At 41.2% G+C, this 18,188-nt stretch overlaps 1 protein-coding gene across 2 annotated transcripts in view; it reads left to right on the forward strand.

The window, feature by feature from the left end:
• The first annotated feature begins 8,665 nt into the window (after window positions 1-8,665).
• EML1 (EMAP like 1) overlaps window positions 8,666-18,188 on the forward strand; it is a 107,721-nt gene continuing 98,198 nt past the window's right edge. For both annotated transcript variants that reach the window (XM_074868766.1, XM_074868768.1), the window contains exon 1: window positions 8,666-8,802. In XM_074868766.1, coding sequence (XP_074724867.1) covers window positions 8,676-8,802 — 127 coding nt within the window. In that variant the 5' untranslated portion in view covers window positions 8,666-8,675. The remainder of the gene's footprint in view (window positions 8,803-18,188) is intronic.

Genomic DNA, 18,188 nt, shown 5'->3' on the forward strand with positions numbered 1-18,188 from the left:
AGACCTGAATTTGTCCATACTCATTTGGGAAATGCATGTTTTAGGAAAAATACGCTTTCAAACATTTTGGCTTGTGTTGCAGATTCCCTAAATAGTCTGAGATGTTTACAAAGCTTCCAATGCATCAGGCTTGTCCTCCCCCAGATAATGATATGTGGCGACAGTAATCCTTCTATCACGCTCTAAGTGCTTGTTCTTGCTTCTGTTGAAGTCATCCAGATTGTGGGTTATTTGGAAGCATTTATTTTCTCTGCTTCTTCAGTATAAAAGAAGCAGAGGATCTTTCCACCTGGGAGAGGAGAATTTGCTAGTTAGCAAATGCAGAAGCCCACTAAATTTGCTGCAGTATCTTTCTGGTAAGCGGGAATAGATACACTCAGATGCTTTGAATGCAAGAGAGAGGCTGCACCTACCAGGGGAGACTCATGGTGATCGTGGCCTGAAGCTCAGGGGCTTTTGGGATCAGACACCCTGTAATCCACAGGCCAAGCTGCTGCCAGCATGGTCCAGCTCCTCTTACAGCAGACAGCAGCGGGGCTATCCTAGGGCTCACCCTCGCGGGAGGGTGGAGTTCAGGGCTGCAGGCCCAGCACCAAGGGGGCTTCAGCAGGCAGATGATGCAAACAGCAGAGGACATGACCTCAAGCATTGCTTCCACATGGCAACACACCCGAGCCCTTCAGTCTGTGAATGGATTTTCTTGTTTGGGCAAGACCCATCACACTCTCATCCCTCTCAGATTTGGACCATCCTTTGTGGTTTACCAAGACCCAGGGTAAATGAGCACATCCAGAGGCCCCTGGAGATACCAAGGCAGGCAGATGCATTTGGCCTCCTCCCACATTTTCTGTGAGAGGCTTGGCTGGGAAGTAGATCCAGCATCGCTATTCTCCAAGTATGATTTCCTTGGCACTTGTTTAATGCATAAAAATGCACGATCAGCGCAGCCATGTAGGACAGGACTAAGATCTGCATGTTTGGAAGAAAACTAAGGGATTGAATAGAAAGAAAAATGAAGTCGGCAGTTCTGAGGATCCATCACCATAGTATCAAACCACTGTTTACAAAACTTCTTTGTGAAGAAGTTTCCACAGGCTCTTTCCTTCAGTTTTGGTTAAACTCAACATAGTCACTGCTCTGGATTTAAACTCCGCTCTGAAAGGCCTGTAATCTAAACATGGAAATATTTAAGTCATGGACTAAAACAAGAAAATGAAGCTGCACATTGTGATCCAGTGCCATGTGAGGACCCCTGGGCCAGTCCTGGTGGAGCTGCAAGAGCCCCATTGCATAGAGCAGCATCCAGGGAAAACCCTCCTGCAAGCCCCAGAGCTGCTGTCCTTGGATGAAAATCCTCATGCCATCCCCCGAGCTGCCATGCTGGCGGGGAAACCCGCATGCAAGCCCCAGAACTGCCATCCCAGGGTGAAATCCTTGTGCAAGCCCCAGAGCTGCTGTCCCAGGAGCCCGAAGCTGGGCCAGAGCTAACAAGAGCTGCTGGCAGCGTGGCGAGCCAGGGCATAACGCGGCCCCATTGCATCTCTGCAGCTGCATTTCCAGCGCTGCCTGGGGCATCTGTGCGCTGTCCTCCCTCGTATGATGTAGGTGTGCTCCAGCCTGAAAGCAGCAGAAGAAAGCCCTATCTGTTTTCCGTGGCTGGGTTGTGTGAAATACAGTTCAGACCCTGGCACAAAGGGGGAAAAATTAGTTGGGTATTCAAACTTCACTCTGTTTTAATCTGGAATTATTAAGGACATTTATATTTTTAAACACAACATTTAACCTGACAGCGTCCCATTAAAATGCTTTATATAAGCTCATTAGAAGCTTCTGTGCTGTACCATATTTATTGCAATTAGCAAATATTAGTGGATCAGCCGAACTGCAAGATATTTTTTCTGTCTTGCTTCTCTTTTGTTCCTCCATCTCCTGCCTGTCATAACCTAAGCATAGCCTAGATTAGATCCTTTCACACATCAGCCTTTCTGTCTGACAAGTCCTAAAGAAGGAGAAATAAAAAAAGGAAAAGGAATAGGAAATTAACCATTAAGAGCCTCTGAGAAATCAAAAGAGCTTCTTAGATTAAGTCCCTCACCAGTGTCAAGGCTAGCAGCAGTGCCAGTGGCATTAGTGGCACTAAGTCACTTAATTCCAATATGATTCAGAATCATTTGTAGCTATCGGCTTATTTAGAGTAAATCCTCTTCCTCCCAGGTCTTTTGTTTGCCATCTCTTGACAAGCTACGTTGCATATAAATTAACTTGTAAGATATGTGAAGGAGGGATATATTTCCATTTGTACTGAAGTTTCATGCATGCAAATGCTACTGTAGAAATACTAGTAATGAATAGTATTAATAGTTAATGAATCCAATCCTTATTTTGGTTTTGTTTTGGTTTTTTTGAGCTCTTACTCAGATATAAAATATGTGAAATGAAAGGGAGGTTTCCCTGAATAAGGACAAGAGGCCCATTTTTAGAGATACTTAGACCTTGCTCCAGTCAGTGGCAAAGGGTGGCCCAGCTGGCCCAGGTCCCAACCTGGATCTCACAGGATGGCTGGAATTTAGCCTCTGAGGTCTTTCATTGTTTGTGAGTGAATCACAGACTGCTAAGCCACACCAAGCCCACAAAGAGCTTGGGTTCCCAGGAAGGAACAAAGATTTGGGTACCTGAGTCTCAAATCCTATCGTGTGCACTGGAGCTCCAATATAAGTGCTAGTTCAGACATTTCAGCCCAACTTGCCACTTCCGTATGTACCCACAAAGGCCTGAGTCCTGACATTGCTGAGCAGATAAGCACTGGTGCTTATCCTACAGCTTCTTGAGAGGATTCAAATCCTCTAGCAGAGGACATCTTAACTAACTGGGCTGGGATGCTGTAACCAGACAGTGTTGAGAAGCATTTAGGAAGTGGTGTCGAAATCAGTACTAGCCCCTCCACGACAGACCTCAGTCTTTTCCCTAGCAGTGCAATTGGCTCTGCAGGGGAAGGGCTGCTGGTCCTCTGCCAAGCTCCAGCCCTACTTGGCTTGTCGGCAGTGCTAGGCATTAATGCTCCTTCTGCTCTGCGTGCTAGCTTACGCTAACTGTGTTTGATGATAGCTGGAAAAAAGTCTGACTTTTATGAGGCTATCAGAGTTTTTTCTTTTTCTGGAAAGGGAGAGAATAAAGGTGCCCATGAAGCTCACTTATTCACTTAACAATTATATAAAAATGCATACGATAATTATTTTCTTTATTTGCAGAGAACTTACTGCAGAAGTGCCAGACGTGGAGCAGCAATCAGAGAAATTATTTTTCATTTACTGTAAACATCAAAACTGTTTTATGAGGTTCAGAGATCAGAGTTTAGAGAGTTCATTTGGGGGACTTAGGCAATAGAGGTACATGTTTAAAGGAGACCCATTCTGCAGCTATTAATAACCTGGATTTAAGAGCCCAATTCACAGTTGTTTTCTAGTTCTGTTCTTTTCTATTGGCATTGCTTGGGTCTCTGTTTATTTTCCCAGCTGATGCCTTTTCCTCCTAATGCCCTCCAGTGGGACAGCCTGCTACACCACCACTTGGAAATCAGTCTCAGAGTGTATTTTGCAGGAGATGTACTCCAAGTGCTCACCACTGAATAAGCACAACCCCCCGAAGGCCATTAAATAGTGCTATGTGTCATTGCTACAAGCAGAAATTATCAGTTGCAAGATGCCTGGAGGTAGTTTGCAGTCCTCTCTGGAAATATTCACCCTGCGTCTGTCTTGTTCCTCATTCAAATATTTTCATTGATTTCAAGGAGCTCAACTTGGACTTACCGATAAGACTGAACTTAGGTTCCAAAAATCTCAAGATCTCATCTATTATTCTTTTTTTAAATTGTTTGATCAAACATGCATCAACTGACAAGTGTATCTTTGTCCTGCTGTGTCTTGCACATACGTAATCTTTATGGCATGTACTAGTTGAACTGAAAAATATCATTGATACTTACTTCCATTGCCTTTCCAGGAATGGGTTTAGGACACAATCTTGAGATTAATTCCTTGACTGATAGTTAGGAGCATTAAGAGTGGGAGAAAGATAGGGTCAGATTACAGAAAAAGAGAAACACTAGCTGCAAAATCCACTATTACACAGAAGAGAGCAGAGTATCTCATGGATGAATTTATTAGTATTTCAAAGCTGGTCTGTTGGAGATGAAGTCAGTTACAGCACTACAAACTAGTCTGTATTCCAGTTATGTTAGCTGTGATCTTGAACTAGTTGGTTCACAGAAAATTTGAAAAGGAGGATAAATATTGTCTATAATCCCCATTGCCAAAGAAAATGTAAGCGGTATTATTTTCAGCTGCTTACTCATTCGGACAGAGCCACAGCACATGAGTCTTTTTGTGCTTTTTGGCTGCTGGGAGGCAGCGTCTTTCCTCTTCGAGCGTGGAACTGTGTGTGCCCAGCCCTTGAGGGAAAACAGGGATAAATCATAAGTTTACTGATGTTGCCTTGCTAATGTGATGTGTGTAGTCTAAGCATGCACAGTATGGATCATGAACATGCTGTTAGAAGGGAAAGTGTTTGGGGAAACTTTTACAAATGAGAAGACAAATATGCTGGTATCTTGTCGTGCTCCAACAAGGACATGTAGTATTATGTGCAGACTAAAGAAATCACTACCTTTGTCAGTGGCAATGATGTTTCCTAACAAAGACAGACTGTCTTTACACAGAAAAATAAAAAAGGTGACTGCCAAATAATATCAGTGAATGCATCAAGAAAATACTATTTTGTTCGTAAAAAAAGTAATGACATTAAAATCTGGTTATGTGGCATGTATTAACTGAGGAGACTAAATATTTGGTAACTAAGTATCACTACCCAAAGGATTTATTTATTATTCCCCAGTTATCCTACTGTAACTTAAATACCTCACAAAATGACCCTTAGCAGCAAAAATTTTATTAGTTACCAGTGAGTCCCCACATCAAAAGAGAAAAGATGTCAAACATGACATCCCATTAGAAGAAAAAAACAAAGAAAGAGAGAAAAGAAAGAACCATTAATCACAGCATCCCAGATTCGTGTCCTCTGGAGTCAGTGTTTATGGGTACACCAAGGAGCGAGTGATGGTTTCAATCCCGGGAAAGGCCTGTTTCAGCCACATGTTGCTGAAGGGATGCTCTGGGGGAAAAACAGGTTTTGGCTCCTCTGTGTTTGGGGCTCACATCAGTAACATCGATATACACTCATTGCCCAGCTCTCTCGGCTAAACCACCTCTGATTTACCTGCCCTTCACATTGGAGCAGACATAAAGAAGCCCATACTGCAACTGAGGAAGCATCTCATTCCCTCATTCTTCCTAGGGGTTGTGAGTGACAGGTAGAACTTGCTTACAAAAAACATAGGATAGTTCCAGAAAAATAGTGATATTGTAACAGGTATTAAAAAATCCAACAGCTCCAAACAGAGCCTATTTCAGGTTCAAAACGCCTATCAATAAGCTCAGTTATACATTCATAAACAGCCACTCGCACTCCAAGGATGTCACCAAAGGGTCCAATTTAATTTTCTCCCAATCCATGGCAATTTACAGGATTGTGATTTAAATCCTGGTCATCACCCTGAGTGTGTATGATTGGGGGATGGGGAGCTAAATCACATGAAGCTTTCTTTCTCACATGAAGCCTTCTTTAGCTGTACCTCGAGAAGTCGTTCAGTGCAATTATTTATTACTTGCATAAATCAGAGCAATGCAAAGAAGTCTGCCACTGAAGTTTAACAGCATATTCCTGTTCCTGTTATTATTCTAACATATCTAACCTGAGAAAGGGATGATTCCTTGGCTTCGTTTCCTGGATTTTTTTGTTTGGTTTTGTTTTTTTGTAATGCTATATGTTCCCAGGGAAATAATAGTGATTTATTTATGAAATTCCTAGTGTGAGAGGAAGTCATGCTTGGGTCTTGGTGCCATGGAGGGAGAAAAATAGACTTCCCTAATATATTTAGCTAAAGAAGATATAACCCATAGGAAAACAGACTGAGCAAGACTGGAGAGACATTCACAAGCTGGCATGGGAGCTACTGAGCCAGAGACAGACTGTTTAGATAGAGGCGCTTATGGGCACTCCCCACCACCAAATGAATCACTGAGGGTTTAACTGGCTATTTTTAGCAGCAGTGCATACGTTTCTTTTGCCTTTTAACTCGAGAAAACTGTGAAGCATCGTATAGGAGCCACTAAAAATCCGTATGGAGCAATGCTGGGCTTCCTTGTATGGATGGGGAGGGCTCAGAGTGCCCTTGTCTTGGCTGTGCAGCAGGGCCCACAGACATAGATATATATATATCTATGTGTGTATATATAAATGTGTGTGTGTGCGTGCACGTGTCCATGCAGAAGTAGTTCATTCTTCCAACCTATGTCCTCATGTGGTGGGTGGAATGGGCATACTCAGGCACCCTTTGTGCTGCCACTCCCCGACTCCCATGCTTCCCCTCAGCTCAGGGAGATTGCGTCTTCCGATATCTTAATCATTGCTCTGGGCAAAATCCTTTGACTTCAGCTCTGGGGATCATGATTTAATCCAATAATTTAGCCCAATAATGGAAACCAGTGGGTAACACAATATTTGTTTTCATCATTATATTCACCATTCAGAAGTAACGGGCTGCAAACCCCTCATGATTTGTGGCAGGGTATTCCATTAACGCATCTATAAAAAAGCAAAGATGTCTCCATTGACAGCACTTAACAATTTTCTCTATTACTTTGATGACTATTCACTTTGAATAGAAAGTGCTTTTCCGCACCATTGAAGCATAGCTAGTGTATAACCTCCACGCACTTGGAAACGCTGAGGTGCTACAAGAAGGAATGCTTATAAAAGCGCATCCGCTCTCCGGCACATGCTGCCCGACCTCAGACCCCATACAGCTCACTGCCTGCAGTACTGCTGGATCACACACAAATTGGGCCAAGATGTGCCCCATGGCATCGAGAGCAGAACAGAGCTATTTCATCTGCCTTCCGGTTTTGCATGATTACCAAGTGGATTTTACAGTCAATTCCTTGTATGAAATTGGTAAAATCTACACAGGTCTAAGCTTGTTTCATAAGCTTTTATTAGCAGAAACAGTGTGTACTTGTCTGGTGGGGGGGGGGGGGGGGGGGATATAGAGGCTGTAAGTTGAGAGCCTGATGTTCAAATCCAACAGCTCAGCATAAAGCCCTCAGGATATTATTCTTGCTGCAATTACAAGTAACAGCTACCAGGAAAAAAAGGGGTAGGAGACTGCCATGTAGTGAACAGAATTGTTTCTCTTCAGTTGTTTGTCTGAATACTGCAGGCAAGGATAAATAGTTGTTACTGTAAAGCTCTCAGTGACAAATTGAACCACATCTGTCCTTCTAGCTGCCTCTAGCTTTTCCTTATGGGAGGCACTGGTGTGTCATCAGTGTGGTCATTTTAAGTTTGGCACAAAAAAAGATCTTGATTTAAGAGTCTCCTTGTGTGACCTTTGCTTATATTCATAAGTGTTTCTCACACAAACAGCCCCAGTGATGTTGATGCTAATAGGTAGATGGTAGAGACGATTTCACTGTGACTGTTAGAGACTGGAGATGAGGAACAAAAGCTCCTTTCTCAGAGCTGCCCATCCATCTCGAATGCTCTGACTCAGTTCACCTCGTGTGGGACTGACTGCTTAGAAAAACCAACACTGCCGTCTTTTTACCACGTTTACAGGATCACAGCCTTAGGATACACAAAGCATTACTCACTTCAGCTGATTCCACTAATGCTGAAGACACAGGCTTGCACTTATTTTTTACAAGCTGTAGAAAAGGCTTCTGTATGAGAGGATTATGGCTACAATTTAGATGCTCAACATTTCCTAGTAGAAATATTTCAGAATGAAGCAATAGCATCATTAAGAGCTTACAATGCATCAGCATCTGCTTTATTTCTTCTGTTAAAGTCTCCCTAAAATTTTGTTTTCGTAACGCTATGAAGAAAATCAAAACTAATTGTTTCTGTTCTTGATTTTTACAAAACTAGTTACTTAGGAAATAGAGGAAAAAACCCTCAGTCTCAGCTGTACAACATAATTAAACTATCAATGCAAAATGGCCATACAATGTCATTTCAGTGCAAGTGGTAAACTGGGCAGATTTCTGATTGCCCAGCATGTGCCTATCTGAGCATGCTTGTATACAAACACAAACTCAGTCTGGCATAAACTATATGGACTATGTTATCTTGCATCAAAGTATTTTCCCAGTTCTGTGTGTTTCCAAATGTATCTAATTTATGTTTTTCTGAGTATATAATGTGTGTTGCTCACAGCTCAAGCAGGTGTATCAGCTCTTCTCCTGCTTAAATCAGAGATGCTGTTGGATAATTCAATGGATAGAAAAAGTACTTTTTCAGGTGGTGCCAGGACGGAAAAACAAGCAGTTTGACAAGTCCACACAAGGCATCCAACACAAGCCCAAACTACAAATTCTTTTATTGCAGGACGTGTACTCTCCCTTTCCAGTGACCTTGCCATTCTAAGCGGGTTCTTATGACATCACCTTAATGCTGTGGCTTAAAACCAGCTTAATTAATTTAGTGTCTATGCATTGCTGTCTGCTGCCATTGTAACCTTCACATAAATAAAAAGAAGATAAGGCACCCAGCTGCCTCTCATGCAGAGCCCTTTGAGTTCTGGACATAACTCACCAGCTGCTCCGGGGGCATTGCTGAGGAACATGAAGTCCATCCCCGAGGAGCCATCTCAGGCAGACCACAGTGGAGCATCAGAGTTCTGTGCAGGTCACTTGTTTCTTCCATTACTTAATTTCGCATTGTCGTTGACATGAGAATTACCTTGTATTTTAACTTCATCTACAAAGTAATTAATTTTCCTTAAGTGTGATGGTGGTTCGGTGTTAAGTAGTAAGTAGACAGGGTTACTGCAATGATGTTTTCTGTGGTCTGGATATGACACTGTAAGGTAGTGTCTGTTTCTGCATTGTCTGATTTTAAATATCATACTACAGCAAGAAAAATCGTTCTGACTCAGTGCTGAGCTCTGAAGGTCTCATAGACTTGTTTCTTTTTGAGTATTACCTGTTCATGGTGAGTGTTTTAGTGTGAGTTTAGAACAGAAAATAGCTTTCCTTTTTCTTCAGTACAGTCTGGAAAGTAGACAGGTGGCAGTAAAAAAAATCTATAAACCTAAAGCAAGCTATACACCATTAACAGTTTAAGTTACTTTAATAAGAAAGGATTTGTTGCTTACTAGCTTGAGACTATACATAACTGTAATTTCAGTCAGTAAGGAAAAAAACAAGCAATCAAAATACCTGATTTTAAATATATTTCATTTTCCTAAGTAGTAGTCTTGTAGATCTTTTTATGTTACTCATTAGCTAACAAAAGTAATCCCCATCCTGACATCTAGCCAAGAAAATCCAGGATTTGAGTTCATGCAGAGACTAATCTATGTAGATTAAATAGTGGTATTGTCTTTCTCCCTGCATTGTACAGCTTGGCAGCATATCCCAAAACCAAAACCAGATTTAAAAGAGACGAATGTGTTGCATTTCTATCCAGCCCCAGAAATACCAGCTCTCCCATACCAGGGTACAGGGGTACAGGGACTGCTGTTTGCACATGGCAGTGACTTTGTGGTCTGCAGGTGTAATTCTGGGAGGTGCTGTCAGTGATTGCTGTACACTGCCAATGCCCTCAGCAGTCCTTCCCTTCGCAGTGCTCGATCCCACAAATCTGCCCGAGTCCAGCAATCATCATCACAGCAGCAAATGGTATCATTTGAATTATGCATGTACCAAACCTGGGCTCTGCACAGCGAGAAGAGGTTCAAAAACCCTTCTGACAGCCCCATTGCTGTATTATATAGCATGTGGCTCATTAACTGTGAGCAGCTGAGACAGCCCAGGTAGAAAGATGCTTTTGGAGCTGGCTGCTTTGTTCAGAGAGGGCTTTACAAAAGTGTTACGCTTGCTCTTGTGGAATAGGCTCATGCACACTGAAGAGGGAGATCTGTTAAGGAGACAAGGCACTTCATCCCAGCACAAGCCAAGCATAGGGCTGTGTCGGACACCCAGGAGCTATTGAAAGACAGAAGTACAGTGAGACCTCTGAAGCTATCTGAAACTATCCAGCTGGGAGGTCAAATGCCAGGGTTTGTGGAAAAGCAGATATTTTTCCTTTCTAACAAAAATCTTTGCGAAAATCCTAGGTCATGTGTGGCCTGTAGTCTATAATAGATTGAACGAGGAATCCATCCTCATGGGTTCTTCTTTGTTCAGAATAAAGAGATAAGATAGCTAGTGGATAAATGATACTACTAATCATACTGTTGGAGTTAACATTGCCCAGCATGTGAGGGAAGGGAACCCCCAGCATGCCAGGCACCTAGGGGAGGTGGGGATGGTGGCTTTTTGTGGGTATCATGAAATTGTGCAGGGAACAGTAATGCTGGGTTGCCTCCTGCACGTGACCTGGTATTGACACTGAGCCATGCATGCAACCAGGCACTTCTCTGGCTTTTAGTGCATACTGATCTTCTCCCCCTGGCCATGTCATCTTCATGATGTTTTTCCATCTCCTTTAATCATATTAACCAGCTGTTCATGCTCTCAGGATGCTGACTCTGTAGGATGTACTTCAGACCTTGGTCTGTCTCGTCTTCATATTTACCCCCTCAACAGCTGTGTGCTCAAAGCAAGGGGTTTGTGTCTGGCTTGACTTGCTGGGGCACCTATATTCTGTTTTCTGTGAGACTGGCCCTTTTATTCCCCTTGGACATGTTGTGCTGCACCTGTGTTCCCTTCAAAATGGGGCTCGAGGTGGTACCCTCCCTAGGGAGATGGCAGGGACAGACCTGTACCATCTGATTTGGACTGGTATCATCTTCCAAAACATCTTAAGGGATGCTTGTCAGTAGAAATGAGTTTTTTACATCCCTCAGTGTAACACTGAGCACTGTGGGATGGTAGCAAGTGTTGAGCTGGTACCTCTGAAGAGGGCAAGGTGCCACCACAGCTGAAGCATCCGCTTCCTAGCAAGGACATGGTGAGGAGCTTATTTGCTGCTAGTTTGATGTAAATAGGAATTAAAATGGGTATGTGAAAACAACCACGAAGATTTCACATACTTACATGGAGTCTGTTCTTTTACTCTGATTTTAAGACAACATATCTCCGGTGATGTAAGCCAACTTTTTCATTTGTGTCGACAATCCATATATAGCACTAAATGTGTATGTGAGCCAATGAATAAATGTTTCCACTATTGTGTCCGCAGTCTGGAAAAAAGAACCTGGTAAACCTCTGAACAGCATCAAATACATTCAAACTAGAACATAAAAGGCTTTTCCATAAATACATGCATTTCAGGATGCCTGTTACTATTTTCTTAAAACAGAACCAGAGCTAATTGCTAACAAAAGCAGCAGTCGCCATACCAATCAAATGATCAGCAAACAGATAACACAGTGTTTACCGGACAAAGTCTGGGCATTGCTGTGCCCCACAGCACCTAGAAGTAGTTACTGTCACTACTTTTCTTGCTGTTATTCTCTAGGATCTTTCAGCTTTACTGCAACTGGAATTGTGAAGCAGTAATTACTATGAATATGCATACATCTCTCCTCATAAATTATTTCTGACACATGTGTTTTAAGTAGGGCAACAAAGATATATGAACTAGACAGGCTATAATAGTTTGTGGGGAGTTATTTTTTATGAAGCAACTTGGATTTGAATGTCAGGTATTTTTACTGTGGTATTCACTACAGCACTAAGTATTGATTTTGTCCCCCAAACACTAAATGTAATTTTCAATATAAGCTTTTTTTGCATGAAGCTAATATTTGTGATGATGTGTTGGTTTCTATATTGTTTCTACAACAAACATTAGTTGCAGAAGATGAGATAAGGTACGTGTATCCAGCTCCTACTCTGGCCATACCAGAGCTGAAAGCATGAACTGGTTTACATTTACTGCACTTGTTTTACATAACTTTTGCACAGTTTTACATTTACTGTCTGGTTTTACATAGCCTTGTGCTCGCAGCACTGTGCTGCAGCTGTATTTGCGCATTAGAAAGACTGGATAAATGGTGACATGGTCACTACCCATTTTCCCTAATCTCTAATGATAAAGATGGTCTATTTTTCAAAAGGAAAACTAGTATTAAGCTAGCTAGTCTACTGAAATACAACTGCCTATATTCAGAATTTTCTTTTTGTCTAGAAATTATAATGTTCAATATATTAGCTACTTATGAAAAAAGTGTATTTTTAGAATTTCTTCCTCTAATAATCACCAGATATGGTTGTCAGAAACAAACAGTGAGACAGAAACATTTCCATTTTGCAGTCTGAAAGGCCTTCTGGAAACATAGGCTTGTGTTGGAGCATTTCTCAGAATATTTCTTTAGATCCATCTGTCAAAGGAAGATATTAAAACGGACATTTTATCTTCTTATATATTATGGGCCTAATTTGACAGCTTTTTCTTAAGCCCATTTCCTGTTGTTTTCACTGCCCTTCTGAAACATAGATGATACCATGTATGAACACTCTCTGGTACATTTATTTCCTACTTTTGGCTGATGAAATTTTCCACATCACAATTTCTAAGCTTATGAGCATCGGTATTTAGAAGTACCAACTCCTAAGTGTATTTGTGCTGACGTACCATCGGCACCGACTCAGAAACATTTCTACCCCACTCCATCTTCTATATTCAAGTCACCCTGCCAAAATTCAAGTTTCTTTGATGTTCTGGTTAGGTGCTTACTCTATGTCTCTTTTTAGCATCCTTTGTCCATAGATGGATGAAGCAGTGTGTCATTACATTCCTAAAACATGCTCGGTCAACTTGGGTGGGAAGGAAGCTGGAAAGCCCTGTCCTGCAAAGCCTGACTTCTCTGCTGCAGTACGAGGCAGCATCATGACGTCCTCCCTACTGAATGGACCCATACTATCAGCCTTGAGCACATCACCTCATTTGAACTCCTACATTACATAAAATGAGGAAAGAGGTTTTAATTTATTCAAGAACATCCCCATGAAAGGAGTTTTAAGTTATTTCACAGATTATGAAATCTCAGCTGTGAAACTCTTATTCAGGCAGAATTATTGATTGGAAGATCCCTATTACAGCTAGAATATTTTTTCTCCTAATAACAATGAAAAAGCTGCTATATATTATTACATTTTGAATGAGGGCTTCTATGCAGTAGGGTTTTAATGATCTCACTGTTGCCAAGTTTTGCTTTCAAAATCCCAGTGGAACATTTTTACCAGGCCTATTAGGTAATGCACACAACTTTTGGACACAAATTCACTATCTGCTATTCAATGTCCTCACGCTAGACCTTGCCAATGACACAGATGTTCTTTTTCCATAAATTCCATCAACCATGATCTGGAAGCCATAGCTCTCCGTTGTTCTGTTCATTTCTGCTTTGTATGCATTTGTTATAGCTGGTCGTTGCTCTTTAACAAAAAAACTTTGTCTAATTTAGCTTCTTTTAAAAATCTAATTTCTGAGGCAAACAGAAGACAGATCATTCTCAGCTGAGGGCCAGTTTTGACCCTTTTGTAAGCATCAAGAACATCTTCAGTATTTAAGATGGAAAATTTTATATTGTTCCAACCAAAGAACGAGGAAATATTTTTTTCCAAATCTCAGAACATGTCAGTTATACAGATTTTGCAATACTTCCTTCTTATAGACTTATTTCTAATGGGATAGTTCATGTTTTGTCAGGCCAAAAGTGGAAGTTTTAAAATTTATGAATCTTTCAAGTGCTACTTTCCATAGGGTATTAACCACTTTGTGTTTTCCAAAGATTTGAAGATCCCAGGTCTATAATAAATATATTTGACTCCAAATCAGTTTCATGGAAGTCTTGCCCTAAGAAAAGACATAAACCTTATCAGAGACTGAAATCTGGGCTGACTCTCCAATCCTCAAATAAATGATTGCCGTAGAGCATCCCAGTTGGGATGGGAGCCTGAGGGCACATCAGGGCTGCTGTCACTATTTAAGGCTCCTGCTGCGAACCTCTGCCGAGGAATGGCCAATTCATCTGTTTTAGTGGGTCCTTTGGTCATTCTTGTTCTATTGCCTTTCCTTCAGTATTGCTTAAGAAACAGTCCTGTACTAACCAGAAGATTAATGACATCACCTAATTGGTTTTGCTATCCTTAGAGATGATGGGCCAAATTAATCCCTGTTAGAGCTCCATTAATCTTTATGGATTTACACCCAAGATTAATTTGTCCCCATGATACTAATCACTTGCTGTGTGGTCTGTGGAAAATCACTTAACTTTGCATGTTGGTTTTCCATCTCTGCTGGAAAATGGGGGCAATAATTCTGAGTTCAGTGAAGACAAATGCTTCAAACACTCCTAGGATTGGTTAAAATGGAAGACACTTTCTAATAAAATGCACATTCTAATTCTGAATGTTAGTTTCAGTTTGCACTTGTTTTCTTGCTTCTTAGTGAAGCTGGATAGAAATGTTTCCCTATGAGGGTATGGATGTACTTGGTATTTATATCAAGTAAAGTCTTGGTAGTGTAGAGCTTGGTGGGAATTTACATGCTGATTATCCCAGACACAGGGTGTCACACTTTTTTACAGGTTTTACAGAAGCCACACACACACACCCAGAGGCAGAATTTGGCCTTTCTCATTTCTTCTTCATTTAGGCCAATTTCTACAGCTGTTCCCCAGTGAGAATCTCACTGAAGATAGCAGGAATTTTGCTTAAGTAAGGATTACAGGATTAATCCTTCTATCTCCACTCATGTTTATTTTGGCAGTCATTTAGATCGGAGATCTCTGGAGCTCCCTAGCTCAGGTTCTCTCCATTCTGCTCACAGATACTCATCTAAACGCATCTCTCATGGATTAAAGTAGCAATTGCATTTACTAAGAGGCTTCTATATTTGCAGAAAAATGTTCTGGTAATGCCACCAATTAGATAAAACTGGGACTTCAGGCAGATAATAGAAAAGAATCTGCTGATAAGCATTGCAGCAATTTATTTTAGCTGGGACCCATGCTAGGGGTGAATAACAAGTCATCCATCAGTTAAATGACGAAAAGTACACTTGAGTTTTACAACCCATTCCCTTTTAATAACCCCAGGCACTATTACTCAACCAGAGAATATAGATGTTGAAATCTGTTCTTCTCTATTTATGTGTATTTAATGTGTTCAATTGCCTATATTAGCAAATATATATATAATAAGGAAGTCAAAGGATCAGTTGTTGTAGTCTTTTCTAGTAGGAAACTATACAATAAGATTTAATGCTCTTCACAAAAAAAGAAGGTGCAGCGTGTTCAGTAAAGAAATAATTACAGGGTTTTGACATTTATTTGATATAGCACTTTTGAGCAATATAAAAATTGCTATGTAAGTGCAAGTATTTTTCACCTATGCCTTTTATTTTACAGCCAGTATTAGTTATTTCTTCTTAATTCCAGATATATAAAACTGTTTTACCTACTTACTGGAATTCCAATGGACATGCTAAATATACACTGAAATCATCGTCAATTATTTATTTGAGTTGGCAAGGAAAAATATTTTTAAAGTTTAATGAAGCCAGCAGTGATACACAGTTTCATGTTGCTGAGCAACAATACTGGTGGCCAGAATTTTTAAGGTAAAAGAATACAGTATAATCATGTTGATGCCTCAGGGCTCCCTTGTACCTCCCACAGTAAAACTCAGGGGAGCAGGATCAAAGGGTGCAGTGGACTGCTTCAGCTCACTGAATTTCTCATGAAGAAACAGCAGCTTGCAGGTCAGGAGGGGAAGCTTGGGGACAGCCCCCAAACTCCACAGGTCCCAGAAACCCATGAGGAAGCTCTCACCTCCTTCAGGGCAGAAACGATTGAAGGATTCGAGTAAATTGAAGGGGAAGCTTGAGGAGGATGTAGGAAAAATTTGAACGCTATAGAGAGAGTAGTTAATATGTAGCGCTTCTCAGAGTTCAAGGATAAAGAGACATTAAGCAAAGTAAAAGGCAGAACATCAATTTGATTAAAAGAAGGCTTTTGCACAATGCATAATTGATCTGCGGGACTACGTCAGTGTGCTGCTGAGGCCAAAAGCGTAAAGGATTTGGAGAATGACTAGCACTAATACAGGCCATGCAATCATCATTAGCTGCATGAGGTAGAATTTTTTCTTAAACAAGTTAAAAATATATATATTTATATATATCTCTCCGTAAATATCTATCTTCATGCTTCTTGAGACTAAACAACTAAATAGCAGACCTGGGGAGAAAATTCTCCAGAGGACAAGCTATTTTATAAATGCCTGTTTTGTGGCAAGCTGAAGCCCATCAGGCACTGGGCCAGCCAGAGCACAGGTCTGGGTTAGCCAGGTAGTTCTTGTTCATGTGATGTTCTGTAGGGATGTCTCCCTGTGGGGTGGCTCTTGCTTTGGGTTACTTCCTTTGTACTCGGGCCAAACCCCAGTTTGCTGGGCCCAGGGTCAATGAGATGGGAGACTTCATACAGGGGCTCCCACAGCCTCTGTGGCTTCACAAGTGAAAGAAGAAGCCTTCCCACTTGGAAAGGCCACGGAAGTCACACACTGACTTGACCAAGTCTGTCCGAACATGTCCCTTACCGATAAACGCAGTTCCAGCCGCATGGTGGTCCCGTGGGGGAAGGTGCAGGGCTGGAAGGAGCAGAGCAGAGAGCCACCATTTCCTTCACCGCCAGCTTCTGTTTCCCCCTGATAATAGAGGGGCTGAAAATATACAGCACTACAGCTCGTTATTTATTAACTGCATTTCCCAGTAAACACATCGGTGCAAAGCAGTACCAGATTATCATCCTTGATTTGTGCATATTTTTGAAAAGTGTACTCTGTGCCTACTGGGAGTTATGTTTTTGAATGTTCCTTTTTCTGTACTCTCTGAGTCATATTCACATCATTCCTATACCTCACAATATTTTCCCATTGCCATAGTGACTGCCTGTGAGGAAGGCACAGCCGAGTAACTTCAGGTTTTTACTGAACACAAATTGCCTACCAGACTGGACCTGTGTTTGAGTTTGCCTTACATCAGTCAGGAGGTATGAACTAGTCATTTTTATTTTTAAGAGAATCAAAATTCCTTTCCAGCACAGAGGCGATATTGTTACCTGTCTGATCTTAAAGTGCTCCCACCAAATGTTGGGCTGATCCTAAATATTCCAAGTAGGTCTGACACTGTAAGCAAGCAGTGACTCCACACCTGAATTCTCACAGAGCAGCTGAATTAATTGAATTGCAATAGTCACGTATGTGTTGCTCATTTACATTTATGTGCCACCCCCCCCTTCTTTTGAATTCCTTAAACTTAGAAAGAGTTTGGACCAAATCCGTGTTTCTGAACACCTCCCTCTGTTGGACACAGATCCAAATGTCACAGCTTTCTCAAATGTCACACTCTTACACCTAAGCAGAATGGCAAACCTGAGTTTCATAAGTGTGAAGATATAATTTTAAACTTTGTGGTTTAGGTTCTGGAATATATAAAAGATTAATATATTTTATTGATTTAAATGTGTATCTCAGGTAATGTGAAAGTCAAATTTCTCTTGTAGAAACTGCTTTCGTTAGTGCTGTGAAGGGCAAGTCCAAAAAATAGATTGTCTAGCCTTCAAGGTTAATGATAATTTCCAATGCCTGTTTAGGAGACTGTGCCGCTAAGAAATAAATCATATTAGATTATTACTCTGTTTTGAAAGAAAAGGAGGACGGTTTGTACAGAATGCCATTACATAGAACCATAGAATCATTTAGGTTGGAAAAGACCTTTAAGATCATCGAGTACATGAGTACAGGTAGCTGTCTCTGAATGCAGAGAAAAGATAGGCATAAATGCCTTTCATCTCATACAAGGAAATAATATAAAGAGACCCAAACATTCGATTCTGTTCCTAGCAGTACTTTGTGATATGAAGACAAATACAGGTTGAGCTCACTTTAAAATATTTTCAGACGTGCTGATTACAGATGCCCAGGAGCATCAAACCCAGAGAGAGCTCTCCTTTCCGTAGGTGTACATGCTTGCCTGCTAAACAGCAATTAGACACTTGCAACTGAAAGCAAATATTGCAGTCAGTGCAAATAGCCTTTTTACTTCATCAGCTTGTCCAT

Source organism: Strix uralensis, chromosome 4, assembly GCF_047716275.1.
Source record: "Strix uralensis isolate ZFMK-TIS-50842 chromosome 4, bStrUra1, whole genome shotgun sequence".
Lineage (NCBI taxonomy): Eukaryota > Metazoa > Chordata > Aves > Strigiformes > Strigidae > Strix > Strix uralensis.